The sequence below is a fragment of the Aethalodelphis obliquidens genome, unplaced genomic scaffold, assembly GCF_003676395.1.
Source record: "Aethalodelphis obliquidens isolate GAN/ISIS:26980383/991018 unplaced genomic scaffold, ASM367639v1 scaffold82, whole genome shotgun sequence".
In the NCBI taxonomy this organism is placed as follows: Eukaryota; Metazoa; Chordata; class Mammalia; order Artiodactyla; family Delphinidae; genus Aethalodelphis; species Aethalodelphis obliquidens.
Window position 1 is genome coordinate 5,368,454 of NW_020838026.1, and position 20,012 is coordinate 5,388,465.

At 44.9% G+C, this 20,012-nt stretch overlaps 1 protein-coding gene across 4 annotated transcripts in view; it reads left to right on the forward strand.

Moving 5' to 3' along the window:
* ETS1 (ETS proto-oncogene 1, transcription factor) overlaps window positions 1–20,012 on the forward strand; it is a 113,781-nt gene that overhangs the window by 30,744 nt on the left and 63,025 nt on the right. For 2 of the 4 annotated variants that reach the window (XM_027093005.1, XM_027093007.1), the window contains exon 1: window positions 17,192–17,611. The exons of the other annotated variants lie outside the window; for them this stretch is intronic. In XM_027093005.1, the coding sequence (XP_026948806.1) occupies window positions 17,530–17,611 (82 nt within the window). In that variant the 5' untranslated portion in view covers window positions 17,192–17,529. Of the gene's footprint in view, window positions 1–17,191; window positions 17,612–20,012 lie in introns of those variants that run through there. 4 annotated transcript variants of the gene reach the window in all.

The window sequence follows — 20,012 nt, forward strand, 5'->3', positions numbered from 1 at the left end:
GTTAGATCTCATCACGGATGTGAAGTAGTATCTCATTGTGGTTTTGATTTGCATTTCCTTAATGACTGATGATCTGGAGCACTTGTTCATGTGCTTATTGGCTATTTGTTTATCTTCTCTGGAGAAATGTCTATCCAAATCTTTGCCTGTTTTTTAATTGAGTTGTCTTTTTACTATTGAGTTCATCATGTAGTTTAGACATAAGTTCCTTATCAGGTATATATATATATATATATATATATGATCATATATATATATATATAATCATATATATATATATATATATATATGATTTGCAAATATTTTCTCCACTAGTATGAGTTGTCTTTTTACTTTCTTGACATGATAATTTGCAGCATGAAAGTTTTTAGTTATGATTAGCCCAATTTATCTATTTTGTTTGTTTGTTTCATTTTGTTGTTGTTTGTGCTTTTGGTGTCATATCTAAGAAATCATTGCCTAACGCAAGGTTATGAAGATTTATGCTTTCTTGTAAGAGTTTTATAGCTTTAGCTCTTAGGTTTAGATCTAGGGTCACTTTGAGTTCATTTTTGTGCAGTGTGAATAAGGGATCCAACTTTTTTCTTTTGCATATATATATATCTTATTGTCCCAGCACTATTTGTTAAAAGATTTTTCTTTCCTCAATGTCTTGGCCCTCTTATAAATTTTAAATACATAGGCCACCTATGTTTATGAACTGTCTTCTTAATCTATGGCATAAATAATAATTTGTAGGGCCTCCCTGGTGGTGCAGTGGTTAAGAATCCACCTGCCAATGCAGGGGACGAGGGTTCAATCTGTGGTCCGGGAAGATCCCACATGCCACGGAGCAATTAAGCCCGTGCGCCACAACTACTGAGCTCGCGAGCCACAACTACTGAAGCCCACACAGCTAGAGCCCATGCTCTGCAACAAGAGAAGCCATCACAATGAGAGGCCCATGCACTGCAAGGGAGAGTAGCCCCCACTCAGCACAACCAGAGAAAGCCCACGTGCGGCAATGAAGACCCAACCCAGCCAAAAATAAATAAATAATAAATAAAAATTTGTATTAAGTGGTTTTTTCAACATTGTTCACTATGATAAATCAGTATTTTTTTGGTTTATAGTGAACTTGGTGGGTTAGGATACCAGAATTCTAAGTCTGGTTTGAAATGTGATTTTTTTGAACCTGAAAAATCCCCCAAATTGCCATTCATTGTTTATTTTGAGCCAGATACTGTCAAATATTTTACATATATTATCTTATTTACATCTTACCAAAACATCCTATGAGTTATTATTAGCTCCATTTCATAGATGAGGACGCTGAGCTTTACATAGTTGAAGTAACTTGCCCCAAATTACACTGTTAGTAAGTTATAGACCCCGAACTTGAGCTCAGGTCAGCCTGACTCTGTAGCCTAGTATTAAACACTGTGCTGGGACTTGAGCAAGTTATGTGAAGTAATAGTAACCAGGAATAAGAAACAGAAAGCAGCCACCGTGTGTGCAACTTGTGAAGAATGCAAAATCTGGAAATCTAGTTATGCTAAATGATTAGCAATTTCCACGTCTCTAAATAGGAACATAACACCTTCCCCTGACCTCCTGTGTTACAGTTAAACCAAGACAAACAGTATTTAATTTTGAAGTTACTTAGTGTATTTTAACTCCAAGGAGAAAAAAAAAATCAGCAGACTTTTAAAGGAAACAGTCATCATGGTTTTATGAATTAATTGTACAAATCTCAACTTAATGCAAGTGTGTTTGCCAAGACATTGATATTTCTGTTTCATCCTTTTGGTCTTATGTTTGATAAGTTTCTAACAAAGTTACTAACAGTTGTCTGGAGAACACCCTGAACTTACAGAGTTGACCATACAAAAGACTTTTAACCAAATTAATATGTTCAATTTGGGCATCTTGAAGGAATAACCACTGTGAAGCCCAGGGAAGTAGAAACCTGTATTTCTACTGTATTCCACCTGTATTTCTACTGTATTCCACCTGTATTTCTACTGTATTCCACCTGTAATATTGGAGGTGTCAATACACAGGAGACCTGAAATCACCCCCACATCCTCTCCCCCATCTCTTTCCTCTTTCTCCCTTCTTTCCAGTGCTCACTTGCCTTTGGTGAAGAACTTGGGGTCTCTAATTTTACAACAGTGGAATGTCTCCCAGGATGTATTGTTTGTGTGTTTGTGATTGCCACGTCCTACTTGTCATGAAGTCTCTACTGGAACGTGTTATTATAAAATCCCAATAAACATATATAAGTGGGGAAAAAACTATTAGAGATATGTGTTTTGTGACCAGCTGCTCTTATTGCTAATGCGTCCCCACATTTTCCTGCTGTAGCTGCAAGGAGATGGGAGGTTGACTGGAACGTTCTGGGTGCAGGAATCCTCTTGTCAGTTTCCCTCACCCCGTAGTTCCTGCGGGAAGAGAGCTGACGCCATCCTCCACTTCCCCTTAATCCCCAATCCTGATCTCATTCCTCCTCTGGTTCATCCTTGAGTTCAGGCAGATGCATCACTGGGAGTCCTACTGTATCCTCCTCCCAATGACAGCTTCGCTTAATTCGATCTTGAGTGGAGATGGGTAGGAATTAATGCATGAATCGTCTTCTCTCCGCTGCACCACGCCTTCTCTCCTTCTCCCCCTACACACACTTTCTTGGTGGGAAAATGATGACTCGGTTTGTGATATGTAAGTGATAAAAGGTCTAATAAGAAATCCAACAAATGATGACAAAAGACTTGGCAGGAGAAAACCACATTTGAAAGTCCCCGAATGATAGAGGAGAGTAATTCGGGACATAGGAATAATCTGAAAGAGTTGCCTGAATGTGTGCCTTCAGTGTTTTGCACAGCTGACTTCGATCAGAATCATGCAGACTAGGAAAGTCTCTGTACCCTGGACAGACGCTGTGCGCTCAGGGCCAGGAGGCTCGCCCTCCCCTTGGACATTTGCCAGAGGTGCTGTGAGATGTTGATGCAAGTGACCTTCCAGGCTATACGGTAAAACGTTGCTGTTATTTCAATCAGAGAAAAGGAACGGTGCTTACTCACATTTAATTCTGAGGTTTGGCACATAAAGGACTTAAAATGACCCAAACTCTATGAAGATAGTGTGAAAGGGATATCTCCTAGTTGCTCTTCTAAGGGACGCCATTTGCAGAATTACACGGCCAGCTTACCCTGAAGTCATTGCTTAAGTAACCTGCTAACTGGAATGTATTGACATGAACTATCAACGCAGCTTCTCCCAACGGTCAATTCCAATCTCTTCCTGCTCCAAATAAGAGGTTCCTTGTGTGTTTTGATTTGTCTATATTGTGCGTTTTAATATTGCTCCAAACCACAACTGGATTTAGAAAGCAGCTATTGCTATCACACGTAATGTACGCTATTTTCTAAGACCTTAATAATATTGTGTTTACCCATTGTACTTAATTCTTGTACCCAATGGCTTCATGACAGCAGTCATATTTGCAATACATATTTCTTTCCTTATGTTCCTATTCTTTGATTCAAGTTCATTGATGATATACATCTGATGGTTCTACTTGATTAATGCTATGGCATTCACACCTACGTTCATTTCCAATCATTCTTCTCTTTCTACTGTGTTTTCTATTTATCTTTGTTGTTAGCCGTTTATTTCTGCCATGTAGTTTATTTGATCTGTCCTTGATAAGTTAACAGGTGGGATTTTTACACTCTCGACGCACACTGGCTGCTTTGTAGTCATACTAAGTGGTACGTTGAGGAAAAAGATCGCTATAAAAATGCAGATCGATTTGCCTTCATTTATTATCCTACTTTATACAGATCTTAGAGGTCTTGGATGAGTCTTCCGTAAGGCAAGACCTGAGGATGGAGGCGCACTGCGGTAAAGGCAAGTAATAAAGAGCTTATTGCCAGTCAGAATCTAACTTTACAGCTTTCAATCCATTATGATCATTATAAAGTGGGCATTCCACTTTAGCAAGTAGGAGGCTTGCCAGAACAGAGTTGCTGCCAAAGGAATGGCGGTGTTTTCTCCCTTGGTCTTAGGTTGGAGGTTCTGTACTCGCTGATGTGATTACTCATTGCTGTAAGATCATGGAATCTTTCTCTGTGTCTTTATCCCCTTCCTTTCTCTCTATATATAGAAGGTACCCTCAAATATTAGAAAAACGCATCTTCCTAAATGTTGAGGTTGTGATGGTAAAATAACAAGGGAAGAATTGACCCCAAATGGCATTGTGCATGGCAGTGAATTTATACAAGAACCATCAGGGCGTAACTGTAAGGCTTTATGTTTTAGGGATGGGAATCATCCAGTGACTTTGGCTGTTTTTAAATGTTTGTGGATTTGGCAGAGTTCAAAATCTGTTTTGCCAAGTGCTTTAATTTTTTTTTCTGCTAATTTTGAGGTCCATGAGTATTACGTGGGAAACTTAAATTGTATATGGGATTACTTTATAATTTAGCCATCCATTCATCTGTATAGGACATTTGAGAAGATTGGTGACTCTTCTTAAAAACACTTAGAAGGAAAGGTTGGTATGGTTTGATGATTAAATGAGCTACAAACCTCAAAGACTGGAGTTGATTTGAAAAGTTAAGCTCTAGAACTATTAAACAGATTTAGAAAAGGGCTGGTCTCCTTTCATTTTATTATTAAAAATTTTTTTGTGTCTGAAAAGTGTGTATGTGTGTGTATGAGATTGGACAATTTCAAATGGGGAGAACCATGTCATAAGGTAATAATGCCCTTTTCTAAACACGCAGGACCATCTACAGTGAAGCTGGAGGTGGGCCTGATTTTACCGTCTCAGGTCACTTCAAAATAAATATATTTCATTTATTTATTTGGTCGTGCTGGTTCTTAGTTACAGCAGGTGTGCTCCTTAGTTGTGGCTCACAGCCTCCTTAGTTACTGCACGTGAACTCTTGGTTGCGGCATGCACGTGGGATCTAGTCCCCTGGCCAGGGATGGAACCCGGGCCCCTTGCATTGGGCGCGTGAGTCTTAACCACTGTGCCACCAGGGAGGTCCCTCAGATCACTTTTAATATCAAATGGTTGTTTTAGTCACTCCTCCATTTCTTCATGATTTCATTCATTTATTCAGTTATCTATTCTTTCAACATTTATTAAGCATTTACTATGTCACCAGGTCCAAGTCACTGTGTCTTAAGCTGGAAATTAAAATTTGAGTAGAGTATGACTCCTGACCTTGAAGGGCTGAGATTATTTTAAGCCAGGTAGTTAAGTGCTCAGTCAGAAGTCCATGGGCACTGACTTGAAGTCAGTTTGTTGTGAGAGTGCAAAGGAGGAAGTGCCTGATTTTATCCCAAAGACCCAGGAGACCTGCAGGGGGGTGGGGGTAGGGTGGGCAGGGTAGATGTGATGTTGGCTGCTGCTTCCTGAGGGATGAGTGGGATGGGTGGACCAGGGCTTTCCAGAAGGGGAAAGGCCTGTAAAAGTACACAAAACGGTGAAACACTAGGCCATGTTCAAGGATGCCAACAAGTCCAGGACTGTTGGAGAGCAGGGGAAGAAGGTGAAACCGGTCCGAGAGGTGGGCGGGGGCCCATTTGGGCCATTTGCCCCATGCTTGGATTTCATCTGGTTAGCACTCCAGAGTCTTTGAAGGAATTTGTTATTTCTACATCACGGTAAAAAAAAAAAAAATGGGTTGAGATGTTCTCTCATATCTCTGCTTTCCTATACAGTGTCCTTCTGAGAAGCTTGCACTTCTGTTTCACGCAGGTCTGGGTGGATGTCTTGGCTGCATCCCCCGAGGCTCCTCGACTTCCATGGAAAGTCCTTCGGAAACGCTCCAGTGCTGGGGTAGCGCTTCCAGACTGCAACGTGGGTGGATTCCCACCAAAGGTTTTGCATTGTGACAGAAGTGTTGCCTTCACAAATCATCTATTTATCTATTTATTTATTTTTGGCTGTGCCACGGGGCGTGTGGGATCTTAGTTCCCCGACCCAGGGACTGAACCTGAGCCCCCTGAAGTGGAAGTGGAAGTGCGGAGTCTTAACCACTGGACTGCCGGGGAAGTCCCTTATTTTCAAAATAATATAAAATTTGTCTCTTTCTTTAAGCCGAGTATAACTCAAGCCTGAGCTCTGGATGAATGTGGAGCCTGAACAAACCCGGCAATGCTGATGCGGTGGCTTTTCAAAGGCCAGCGATCTGTGATGGGGGAACAGTAGAAGTGGAACGTTAGCTTGTCTATCTCTAGGCGCTTTGCAGAGGTTCTGGATGGAGGAAAGCTAATCAGGAGACCTGCATGGGGAGAGAGGCGTGTTATTTAATTAGCTTTACAATGGGCTGACTTGAAGGCACGTGGTGGTTTTAATAGAGGCAGATAGATGTCCTTTTTTGCAGGGCTAATTGTTGGGAAAAAGCAGGGTCTTTGTTCCGGCCCAGCATGAGGGCTCTGATCTCTTGGAGCCCAGGGCTGCCCCTGCTTATAATTTTAGACAGAGCTATTCAAGGCTGCCCTGTAGAGAAAAGAAGAACAAGAACAGTATTGTGTATGCAGGATCTGTGCCCAAACCTCCCCAAAGTCACTAGGAAAAAAAGAGAGAGAGAGAGAGAGAGTAAGAGGACCCAGCCATGTACATCTTAGAGTATTTCCCCATCACTTATTTGCTATGTTTGTTGGAAAGGGCAAAGCCATCCTTTAATCAACTTGGAGCTGAGGTGGGGTGACTTAACTAAACACTTTCAGAAATCCAATTAAGTCCACTTTCCCAGTGATATGGCATTCATCTTGCCAAATGGAGCAGGCAACTCGCAAGGAGAGTCTGTGAGTTCCATGCTGCCAGTCTTCATGGCCAGATGCCAGGCATTGGCGATGCCAGAGTATGAATTATGTAGCGGATGCCCCTGAACAGCAAAATCTGTGTTGCTGAGGGGCAGGTGGGCTATCTTCCCTTAGGGTTCAACTGGTCGGCACAGGTAGTGACACAGCAAGTAAAACACTTCATCTGAAGGCCAGGAGGCACATCCAAGCTCAGAGAGGGGCTGCTACATGGGCCCAGAATCCCGTAGCTAAAAAGGCATGAGTACAGCACAATTAGAGATGGTTAGAGGTTCAGGTTTACAGCACAAGTTAAGTTGTTAGGAAACTTCTAGCTGTCAGAAACAGAGGGGATAACGTAAGAAAAGACTTCTGTGAAGTGACTGCAATGGTGTGTGGATGGGGGGCGGTGAGGTGCTAGTTTGGGGAACGCTTCAGGCAGCAAGATACAAGGTAAGTACTGGACAGTGTGTGTAAGATTCTGCTAAGTTAGTGATCGGCTCGGAAGCCAAATGGTGAGGCCGTTTGCTTGGGATCTTATTTTGCTCAGTTTGTATGAAATCATTGAATGGGTATCAAACATACAACCCAGAGTGGGGAGAACCCAGTATTGGAAGGAGTCCTAGAGGGTGTATCTTCCTCTCTGCCCTACTAGTGTGTGATGTAGCTGTGACCATATGTCTAGAACTTCCATAATCATATTTCATGTCTATAGAATGTGTATCAACTCCCTTTCATCCAAGGGGCCTTGTGTCCGGATCTGTATAATTTACATACTCAGACTTAAAACTCTCTTTATGATTATGTCATGACTTTCATGGGACCACCGTGTCCTCATCTCTTGGTGAGAACACTATCTACCACAGCTTGGATTAATTTCCATGAGAAGTTTATGGTCGCCATATCCAAAGTCACGATTCCGATTTTTAAAATTATTAAAAGCGGCGAAGCGGTGTCGCGTGCTCATTCTGCGTTAGACATAGTGCAAATGGCGTGGCACAAATTCATTCCAACCTCAGATCAGCTCTGTGAGCTGGGCACCATGATCAGCTCCATTTTACAGATGAAGAAACTGAGGCTTTCTGAGGCCAAGGGACCGACAGCTGGAGAGGGGCCAAGCTGACTCAAACTCTTGTCCACCTGCAGCCAAAGCTTGTGCTCTTAACCGCTCTACCCCACTGCCTCCTCAGTTCTTTTAGAGTTTAAGGGCATTCCTTGTAGTTAGGAAACCAAAGCCTGATAGTTGATCTGGCAAAAAAATGGGCTCCTTGGAAGCAGGGACATTTATTTGGAATTGTCTCCTTATCTCCACACCTCAGTTCCATTCCATTCAATTAAAAAAATACTCTCCGGGAGAGAAAACGTTAGCTCAGTAAAAATGGGGAGTATATGTGGCTGCTGGGCCTTTCCTGGATCTGGAATGGTGGTTGCCAGCCATCTGGTCTCTTTCAAGGTTGTGGAGTTCCCTGAAAGAAAAGTCCATGATCTTTTTGATTTTTCAAAATTCTGAACATTATTTAGAATTTTTAATTCCTGGAAAGGGACCTCTCCTGGGAACCTGCCGCAAGAGAGGCCCTTGCCGTTAGCCCTCCCACACTCTGCTGCCAGCTCCCCAAGCAGCTGGACCTTCCTCCTTCCTCCTCTCCTCCCCTCCCCTCCCCTCCCCAGCGGGTCCCTGGTGGTGCTTCCTTCCACCCAAGGCCTTTGTGTGATGAAGTCTTTCAAGATGGTCTCCCTGTCTGGGGAAAACACATGTTTCTGATCAATCTGATGAAATACATTTCCATTAAGAAATAACTTCTCTGTTTTCTTCCTTCTCCACCTTACCTATCATTACCCATCATCTCGAGCCCTCAAGGCTTGAAAGGACTTCCCCGGCCCCAACTGATTACATGGCGCCTTCTTGCACGTCACATATGCTGGATTTGCTTCTCTCCTCTTCACCAGTGTGAAGGGAGAAAGGTTTTCGTTGTACAGGAGCCAATCCAGATAGATGAGATGTGAGCTGGGGTCTCTTCCGCCATCCGCTACATTCCGACACCTTCATAAGGGGTGATGCAATGTGCCTAGTGAGCCCAGCTGTCTTCTTGTAAATTAAAGACGGCTTCATCTCTTTGGCCCTGGAGAACAGAGAATTAAATGGGAGCTGTAATCCCGGAGAAGTTGACATATCCCTTCTTGAGATTGTTTTTCAACTGTTGTTTTTCTATCAGTGGCATATTTGGGGCTCAGTACCTTCTAAATATGAATAATTACTCAGGACACCCTAGAGTTGTTTTTATGGATTTATGTTCCTGCATATTTATGAAACTTAGATTCTGTGCACATTTGTTTTCGGGACAGTACACATACAAAAAGAGATTAGAAACAGCAAAGGACTTTAAAAAGTGCTCTGCATCCCACTTCCTCCGTTACTAGATTGAGCATCAACAAACGGAGAATTCGTATAAATTCATTATGAGGCAGTGATGTTGTGCGCTGGAGGATGCTGAGGGCCAGGGAGGGGTAGATGTCTGAGTGAGATATTTGTAGATGACAGCTTCAAAGTATGTTAATTTTCTTGGCTAGTAAGATGTTCTCAGTGTGTTCTCACATTTCATTTTTTCTTGGGTCGATTATGTGTAACTAGCTCAGAGAAAGTGACGTAAAATGATGTGTGTCTCTAATTCTCTTCACAGCTTAGTGGCAATGGTGGACCCTAACCAAACGCATTACGTCCTTGGTTTCCATGGTTTAAAATCAGCCTGCGTTTCCCTTGCAACATTTCCATTATGCATCAGCAGATATAACAAATTAAGTGCGGGGAGGTGTCATCTGCTATGGTCCAGCCAGCCAGAGAGCTTAGGCCTTCCTTGAGTCTCTTTTGCCACCTGCTAGGTAGTAGCAGCTCATTTGACTTTCCCTCCCCTCCCCTTTCCCATCATCTCTCAACATATCCCCTTTCTCACTGGAGAGGATGCCTATAGCATGACCAAACAATTAAAAAAAAAATGCATTGCTTCTGGGGACCTGACAAGTTATAGTAAATTGGAGAAGGTGGAGGGGATTTGTAACAGGCACTGGACTCCCTAGAAAGTGTCTAGCTATTCTTTCTCACAAAGATGGAGAAAATTGGGTTCATTTCATGTATTCTCTTATCTTACGAACAATGGATATAGCTATTCTACACCTTCCCTTTATGATAATCAGTGAAATAAAAGATTCAAGTTAAAGTTCGGAAATTCCTGAAGCCTTCTTCTGACAATATGAACAATATGATGCGTAAAAGTTCAGACTGATGACAAAATGACTGGTTTGCTTGGTGGTAAAGCCAAATGCCATTTTCCACAAACAGCTATACCTGTTTACACTCAGATGAAAAACAAAATGAATACGGTGACCTTAACAACATTTTCCTTTAAGGGCATGAGAGGCAGGTGATGAGAACAGCAGAGTAAAACTTTATAAAGACCTTTCCAGTTGGAAAAGAGTCACCCGGTTATCTCTTTAGTCTTAAACTTTGGGCAACTTTGAGTCTCACATTACACCAAAAAAAAAAAAAAAAAGACTGATATTTGAGTTCAAGATCTGTGTTTGGAATTTTAGGAAGTTATCTGTTCATTAAGTAAATAAACAGCATAATTTATTGAGTTCATACTGTTTTGAGCTGAGCACTGGAGGTGATGACAGAAACTAATCACTGCCTTGAGGGAGTGTAGGAGGCGGACGTGCTTATTCAAATACTCCCTTGGGGTGTGCTTGGGCTGTTGGGCAGAAAGGGGCACCTTGTGGGTGTGGGGAGGAAAATTCTTTGCATACAGAAAATATCCATGTTGGGGAAATACTGAGAAATACCCTCTGTGTTTGGTGTAGATTTTCAGCTTGACCTTCCCTTGTATCTTCTGTGGTCACCTCCTTTCACTTCCATTCTGCTCTGAATCCTTTGCAACTCTTCCAGCTTGAGGACCTCCTATTGACTTGTTTGACTGTCATCCCTTGACCGTTGGCCACGCAAGTCAAAGAAATCGACTCTGTGAAGGTACTGGATCCATGCCCAGGCCTCAGTTTCATTTTGGAATCTTGGAGATTTAAGTCCCAGAATGACAAGGACATAGAATCCCTGGTGACTCTACCTTGTCGTGTCCCCCCTCACCACCCATCCTTCCACTGTTCTCAGCAAAGTTCCCCTCTACTGCTTCCTCCTGTACTATCTTTCCTTTTTCTCTTAGAGCTATTCTTCTAGTACAATCTGCTTCCTCTGCCTAACTTCCAGCATCTAGAACTGGATGGAGAAACTCTCCACCCCATCCCTGCTCCTTCATCTCTAGGGTGGTAAATGCCACTCCTTTGGGGCAATGGACTTGGCATTTCAAAATGAAAGGGGGAAAAGAAAGGGGAAGATTCCACAATAAAATTATCTTAAGATTTAGACCACAACTGCAAAGAACATCTGTCTTGAAATCTGATGTTGTCTTTGTAACCCAAGAGAAAAGCAGGGTAAGATCAGAGGAAGGCCTTAGCCTTCCACCAGAAGAAACCACCTGCCGTGTGGGGAAGGAGCCGGGATCCTGTCCTCCTGGGGTTCGGAGCTCCCTGCCAGGAGCCTGGTTCTATGCTTCCACCCTGTTATTAAAGAATATTGGGTCTCCTGCCATTTGTGCTAATGCCATCGTCCCTCTACCTCCTCCAGAGGCCAATTTAGGACAACTTACATTGGAATTCATACTACATGATCCCAGAGGCTCCAGGGTAGCCTGCATTCTGCACGACCCAGGCCCAGGAGGGAGCAAAAAATCCTGGGAAATGTGCTCCGTTCGCTTCAAGGAAGCCAGCTGACCATGGTGTGGAGGGAGCCCCCGTACCCTGCAGTCTTGATCGGCAGCCCCTCACCTCCTTCTGTGTGGGCAGAGCCTGAGCTGCTTCAAGAGGAATACGTGCCATCTGAACTGGTGGATTTTCAAATGTCGCTTGGTCTGTGGACGAGGCCCATCCATCCCACATTGCTGGAGCTGCAGATGCAGCTGAATGGTTCATAATTACAGTCTAAAGAAACTGCAGACAGCAATAGAGCCAGCCCAGACCCTTTCTCTCCTCACAGCCTATGCCAAGCTGTCACCCACAGGGAATGCTAGTGTGGTTACCCTGCAGCGTGCTTGCCCAAAGACAACACGTCCAGTGCAGAGGAGACTGTTAGATTTCTAGAAATTGAGGCTGATCATCTATCTGTTCCTGTGTGCACTGTATCCTGCTTCCTTTCTCAAGAGTGTCTGGGAACAGACCAAGCTGAACTGCAGTGACTTCCCCTGCAGTGTGGTGTCTGTAAACCCAAGGAGATGCCCGGAGAGAGGATCAGGGGATCCCATTCTAGAACTGACACTGTCTTTTTCAGGCTGTGTGGCCTTGGGCAGAATGACTTACTCTCTCACAGTCATTGTTTTCCTCTGGAAATAAGAGGGCTGACCTTGACTATCTCTAGGAGTCTCCATCTCACTCTAACATGTGACAAAGCCAAGACCTAAGGTTTTGTCACCACGAACGTGATCTTCCTTCTGAATTTGAAATAAGACTTTTCGGTGACTCTTAAATACAAGTCTGCAGTTTTCTCTCCTAACCAGGTAGTGCTGGAGTTTCTCAACTGAGGCCGAAGCTGGGCAGGTTCCCAGATCAGGAACTGAGGGGAGGGGCTTGGAGAGATTTTTTTCAACTAGATATGATCGTTCTCCTTACCTCTCCATAAGACAGTTCAGGTGAATAGGGGGTCCATGTTACTCTGGAAAGGGGCTGACCATGCAGAAGATTTTTATGTGGTTCCTCCTACAGCCTATGGTCTACTGGCTCTTAATAGCAGTAACAGTGATTTAACTTTGAGCTCGTCTTCTGACCTAGACACTGCTAAATGCTTTCCATGCACTATCTCATTTAATCCTTCAAAGGACCCTACTTTAAGCAGGGAGGGACTGAGGTTCAGGATTGTTTAAATGACTTCTGCGTAGTAATTCAGCTGCCTAGTGGGTAGAGCTGGAATTGGAATCTGAGCCTTATGCCAGAGCCTACGTTACTCACGTTCATCTTGGTTTTATCCTGGAGAACTTTCCCAGGGCAAACGGGCCCCGGTCCTCCCCTCTCCCCGCCCACCCTCCCTCTCCTCCCTGGCTTCCCTCCTTACTTATCGCTCATTGTTTATTGTACCTTCTAAACAATAGTTAATGAGTCTGTATTACACGGTCGGGAGAGCCAGGGGTGATTTTATTCCCTGAAACAGAGATGAGGTTGTGACACAAAAAGGTTAAGTGGCTTTGGTGAGGTCACAGAGCCAGCCTGCAGTCGGCGACAGCAGCTCCGATCCCCCACTTGGGTTCCTGAACTGACCCTAAGGCCTTTTGGCATCAGAGTTTAATTAAGAGAGCTCTTTTCATTTTCTCCAATTTTCCATTTTATGGCAGCTCCATAACTTAGGTAGATATCTAAGCCCCAGGCATCTTTCTCCCCCCAGGGTGCTTTTCAGTGACTCAACTTATCACACAGAAGCCACTTGCTGTAGAGCTAAGCTTTAGGAGCCTGTTTCTGGGTGTGACGGGGGACTGCTGCTTTTTTTCTCAGAGAAAAACAACCACAAATGCAAAACGGGCAGGTTGTTAATCGAGGACTTTTTTTTTTTTTCTTTTCTTTTCAATCTTACATTTAAGCCAGTAAATGAACATCTGTGAGTCATAAACTTGCTCTGGATCAGCCGTTAGTGGTCTGAGTGTTTTTGCACCTACCTCTAATAAAGCATAGTTTAGCTCAAAACTCAGAGATTCTTCGGTTTGCGGACGGTCAAGATGTGGGAAATAGAAAAGTAACTTCTTCTAGCACGCTTCTGGAGGAGGAGAGTCTGTCTTTCAGGATTGTTTATAATTAGGTGTATTTTTATATTTCTTTTTTATTGAGGTTGGAGCGGGAGTTGAGGGAGGAGCATAAAAGGGAAAGTTTATGTTTTTTACATACTCTATGTTTTTGAGGGAATTCTTATAAAAAATGTGACTGTTTTCTTGATGTCATTAACGTCTAACGTCACACCCCTGTCCCTCAACTCCTGCTGGCTTTATTTTAACCCCTTTGACATGAGGCTTCTAGTTTAAGGAATTTCAGCCCTTGCTGGGTGTGATTCCCAAGTTTTGGGAATATTTGAAAATACAATTCTGGTTTCTCCCAAGTACCGGAGGAGCAGACTGCTGCATTACCGGCAAAAACAAAAAGTTGTCCCTTGGTTGAGTTTTCTTGAGTGCCTTAAAAATTAGATATAGTCTTGAAACAACTTGCCCAAGGGGATGGAAGGCAAAGCTCCTCTGATCTTGTCTTGTTAGTGGGGAAACTGAGGCGCAAATGAAACCCAGTGGACAGGAGTGCTGGGGAACAGAGCTTCTGGTCGGCCAAGGCCAGACCTAGAGGCAGAGTGGCTGACATCGTTTAGCTCATTTTCACAAGCGCTAGCATATCAAACTCACTTAACCTTTGCATTGGAAAGCCATGGTGGCAAAGTAAGAGCCCCTAGTGACCAGGAAGGTGACAGCTCACTCTTCAACACATATTGATTGAGCATCTGCAGTGTGTCAGGCACCAGGCAAGGCACTGTGTTTTAGGATACGGTAAGATAGAAATATCATCTAAAGTTCACAGAAACATTTAGAAAAATCTACTTGTGTCCTCGAAAGAATAAAAATTGAGTTGATCAAAATTGATCAGATTAATCAAGTGGGATCCTTGCAGGCCTGATCAGCTCATTAACATCCCAAATATGTAAAAATACTTTCACTTGTCCATATTAAGTGCTCCTTGTTTCCACCAGATCCGAGGTTAGATGCATAACTTCTGATAACATCAATACTCAAAATTGGCCTCCTGCAGGAGTAACTTTCTTGGAAGTCTGTGGTGGCCTCTGGCTATCTTCCAAACCCCACTCCCTGATTTGCACAGTCAAACTTCTGTGCTTCAGGACGGGGTTAGAAAGGATGATTGACAAGTTGAGCTGTCATCCTTGAAGAACTGAAGGAATAAATTCCCCCATTGCTGAAGTGGACAGTGTTTTTCGGATTCATCATGGCGGGCTCTTTTAGTGTCTAGTTTGGGGGTGAGGGAGGTAGCAGCCGTGTTTAGGCTAGCCTGGGAAAGAAAGCTGAGAAACCGACTGAGGGAGAGAGACAGGACTTGCTCTGAGGAAGCTGCGTTTGAAATAGAGCAGTCACACCTGGATTAAAAAAAAAATACCAGCATCTCCTTAACATAACATCAATAAAACAAAACTCCGCAAAGCAACTCCTGATTTGCACAGTTCTTTTGCTGATGTATTCACAGCGGGTAAGGCAGGATTGGTTCAAGATCCTTTCCTTTGCTGCTCATTTGAATGTGTAAATGCACAATTCATTCATGCGTTGTTTCCCTCAGCTTTTCCCAGGATCAGACGGGTCTGTTCTTGTCATCTGGGGGCCAGCACTGTTTTCTGATACCTTTTGGAAACACAGCTGGATGACAACATTCCTTCGACAATTAGGATTATCACATACAAATACTTCCCTCTGGTCACTGGAAGACTAGCATAATCTGCAGTTTGAACCGGGAGCCTGAGATTTGAGATTTATCTCCTATTCTTGGCTCCTCCCCTCCTTGGCTGTGGGAAACCTGTAAGTTACTAATACTTCAAGGGGACAGAACTGGAATTAGATGAAGGTAAGCAGGTGTGTTAAAACTTATCAGAGCTTGAGGTTACAGTTACAGCCAAGTGGTGGGAGCTGAACATTTGCTTAGAAATCAGGAAACAGTATTAAAAATAGCTTTCTCTGAGGTTGTTCAGAAAGATTTATGTTTTAAAAAAAATTTTATTTATTTTATTTTTGGCTGCATTGGGTCTTCGTTGCTGCGCGCGGGCTTTTCTCTGGTTGCGGCGAGCAGGGGCTACTCTTCATCGCGGTGCACGGGCTTCTCATTGTGATGGCTTCTCTTGTTGCGGAGCACGGACTCTAGGCGTGTGGGCTTCAGTAGTGTGGCACGCGGGCTCAGTAGTCGTGGCTCGCGGGCTGTAGAGCGCAGGCTCAGTAGTTGTGCCGCACGGGCTTGGTTGCTCAGCAGCATGTGGGATCTTCCCGGACCAGGGCTCGAACCCGTGTCCCCTGCATTGGCAGGCGATTCTTAACCACTGCGCCACCAGGGAAGCCCCAGAAAGATTTACGTTTAATCTTTTTTAGTTCATCAGAGATAGCTATCAGTGCCTGGCTCCAGCTATACGTATGTGTCTAGGGTTGCACCTCTATGTCTAATGCTTGATTTATTAATTCAGACCAACTCTCTCCATTTATGATAACCAGTGTGCCAGTGGCAAACCATTAATTATGCAGGATCATGTTATGGTGTCTGAAGTGTCTGGGCTTCCCAAATGGAAAAGGGGTCTGTGTACTGGGATTCTGTCATGGCTGCGAATGACGTACTCCAGAAATTCGAAACCACAGAGCTTGTGCATCCCATTTTTGATGGTGGTGCTAGGAGGGTTGTCAGTTTTATCTAGTAGAGGAGGATCTGTGAAAGGAAAGACAAAACTTTTGGCCAATGGTGACATAATTAGAGGAACGGAATAATAGTTCTCCCTGCCACCCAACCACTGCTGTAGGGAAACGGGAAGCTTAAGGAAGCCCAGGAGTGGATGCTAGTTTGGGGGCCCTGTTCCTGACTCTCCCAGTAATAAAGACGACGTTGGGCCTTTGTTTTGGGTCTCCAGAAGGCTGCCTTGGGCTCCATCCTTATCAAGGGCAGGTCATTTTTAACTAATTTCTTAACGATGACACTTGTTGGCCCTTGAAAATTCGAAGGCTCCTGCAGCAATCCAGTGCCGATCCCTGACTCATAATCGGCTGGAGTCCAATATTCCCAGAGCCCTTTGAGGACACTGGCTTGGAGCCCCCTGCGCTTGCTCGCACGCAGGCCCCTCCAAGTCGCTGCCTCACGTCCTGTGTGTCACTCTTTGTGAATGAATGATAGACACGCACTTGGAGAACTATGCCGCTCCCGGGACGGGGCGGGAGCGGGTGACCAAGTCCTCAAGAATGCGTGGAGAATCTGACGGACTTTCCCGAAGGGCCGGAGCGGCCTGGGCACCCGCTGGCTCCGCGTGCGGTTTCTCTGCGGCCCGGCTGCAGTGCCCGGGGGGCAGAGGGCGCGGCGGACGCCGAGCTCCGCCCAGCCTTCCTTTCGGTTTGGACCGCCGCCGGCGATTGGCCGCGGGTCCAGGGCCCCGCCCCCGGCCGTGCCCGCCCCTCGCCGCCCCGCCCCTCGTCCCTCCCGGCCCCCCCGCGGAGACCCTGGGGGAGGGGGCCGGGCGCGCAGACCCACGGCCGGGGCTCGGCGCCTCGAGTAACGCCCCAAAGAGGAGGGGAGAGCGCGCGGGCGAGGGAGGGAGTCGGCTCCGGAGAGCGAGGGCGAGGGCGAGCGCAGGCGGCTGCCCGCGGAGAGGAGGGAGCCGGGCCAGGACTAGGAGGTAGCCGGCGGGGCGCAGGCGAGGCGGGCACCCGGCGCGCGCACTTTCCCGCAAAGTGCCAACTACCCGGGAGAGAGTTCCGGCCGCTCACCTTCTGGGCGCCGGGGAAAGTCAGCGGGAATTTGAGATTTTAGGGAAGAAGGTCCGACCCCCGTCCCCTGTCCCTTGTTACTTATCCCCATTAAAAAGAGAAACAACAAGAATAACAGCAAACTTGCTCTAGTCCCGTCTGTCCCCCCACTCCTGGCACCATGAAGGCGGCCGTCGATCTCAAACCGACTCTCACAATCATCAAGACGGAAAAAGTGGATCTGGAGCTTTTCCCATCCCCGGGTGAGTGGTGACTGCCGAAGCCCCCACTCCAGCTCTCGGCCAGAGGCCGGGGTCCCCTCCGCTTCTACCCCCTTCGCTCTTCCCTTACAGGCAGTGGTGCGTTTCTGCCAGAGCTTCTGCCTGAGCAGGCGATGCTGGTGGCAGCTGGAGAGAGGTAGAGAGGAAGAAGAGGACGTTGGTGGCCCGAGACCCTTGTTTGGGGGGTGGTATTTATTTTCACAGCTGTGTTTTTGTGAGTAATGGGAAAAAGCTTTTAGAATGGCCAGCACTCCCATTCCTGCTTTTTTATTTTTCCAAATGAGCGGGAACCCTCTGGCCTTATTCCTTAACGTTAGGGGGGTGGACACTGCCGCCGAGGACATCATCCCCTGACCCTGCAGTCATGCCCCAGAACTGGAGCCGGATGGAGGGCCTTGGGTAGTAAGAGCCCAAACGGTGTCTAACTGGCTGGCCTTCATGCACATTTTCAAATGTCTTGCCTTCCTGAGCTCCCCTGTCACATGTCCCTTTGCTATCTAGCTTCTCTTTTCTGGGTTGAGGATAGGGAGATGGGAGCTGAGCTGAAATGATCATCTTAACTGCAGGAAACATCCCGATTCTGTTCATGCAGGTTACTCACTTTATCCACCTTTCTAATCTGCTGTAAATTTGTCCCTTGGTACCAAAGATCTGTTAGAAGAGGGAGAACCTCCCAACACCAAACGTGACTTTGGGTCTTTGACTGGTGTGTTATCCAACTCTTGGATTTGTAGGATTTGAAAAGGAAAGGGGTAGGACAGAAATTTCATTTTGTCTTAGACACAGTTTTTGGTACTAAGCAGTTTAATGGACGCTGGAGCTCCAGAATTTCTGGAATAAATGCAATTGGAGAAGAAAAGATGCTTTCTTATAGGATAGGGAACTGCCAGCTATCCTTAAGAGATTCGTTATTTTGGAGGTAAAGGTATATAGAAACATGTAGGGAGAAGGTGGTGCTTTTTGGAAAAAAATTAATCGCAGTAATGTGCTTCTCTGTTGTATTGGATTATCAGTAAGTTCAGCGGCTCCCCATGTTTAAGACTTCTTTGCCTCCGCCATAATTAGTTGCTTATTTTAACCCTTTCTGAATCTGCTTAAACTTTCAACACAAGCCAAGCTGACGTTTTGTCATTTGGAGATCCTGCAGAAATCTTAATAAAGACATGGTAGTGGCTGGTGTCTTCTCCTCTTAGACCCCCTAACACTCAAGCCCAGGGTTGCTCCCTGGGAGGTGCAGGAAGACTAAGGCTGTTTGTTGTCACAAGGATGCTGAGATGAACTGGCACCTCGGAGACATTTCGGGTACATAGAGCTACAGTTCAGAAATGATGCTGCTGTGATGGTGGTTTTGGGGAGTTCAAGGCAGCCAGAATAAATTCTGTTAGTCACAATTGATTCAGACCATTTATAGAGGAAGTGAAAGGATAGTTCCCAGCAAAGATAGATCTCAACCAATAGGTCCTTTCCTTAAGTATGGCTTGTTTATATGTGTGTTTATGGGGAAGAGACAGATTTGGTCGTCTGGGAAATGGTGTCAATATGCCAGTCTACGAGCCTACAATGGATTTGGCATGCTGGGAAGGAAAAAGAGCCCCTAGCAACACATGTTTTAGATCACAGTAAACAGCGGAAGCATTTTGGGGGAGTAATTTAGTAAACATTAGAGGTTTTAAGTATATGGTACTGTTCTGTTGATTATTGATAAAAATAAATCCTGAGCAAGTAACTATTCTTAGCTTTCCCGTCTGTAAAATGGGGACAGTGAGGCCTACTGCTGCAGTCATACCCATTATAATAAGCAAATTTACAGTGCCCTTCTTTTGCAAAAATATTTTGTCAGCAACCTTCAATACAAGAAAATTTCAACTGATCAAAGAAATTAGGCAGTCTTCTGCCATTCATTGTAACGAGATTTGATTTCTGGCGCTATCAACTAAGTCTGAGATCATTTTTTTCTGGAGGTTTAGTAGCATATACGTGAATATTATTCCCATGCCCCAGGAAGGGAAATGGAGGCACAGAGAAGGTAAGTTATTTACCTAAGAATGTCTAGTGAGCCAGCAGCTCAAGTGAAATGCATCCCGGTTTCTACCATCTCAGCGTACAGTTGCCTTGAGTAATACTGCAAGTTACCTCTGTAAAGCTTAGCAGAGAAACTTCAGTTGAGTCTTGAACTTGCAGGTGCAAGGATGCAGGAAGCATCGGCCAGGGCTGCTTGCTTTTGTTGATGGGAAAAGACACTGACTGGCAAAGTGGGGATTTGCTTTGCCCATCAGACCATACAGGACATTTTTAAAGTTTAACTTCTCATAGCGTGGCTTTGTGTCTACAGCTGTGACAAGTATTTGTCAGAATGATTCTTTGGGTGGTTTAGTTTCTTATG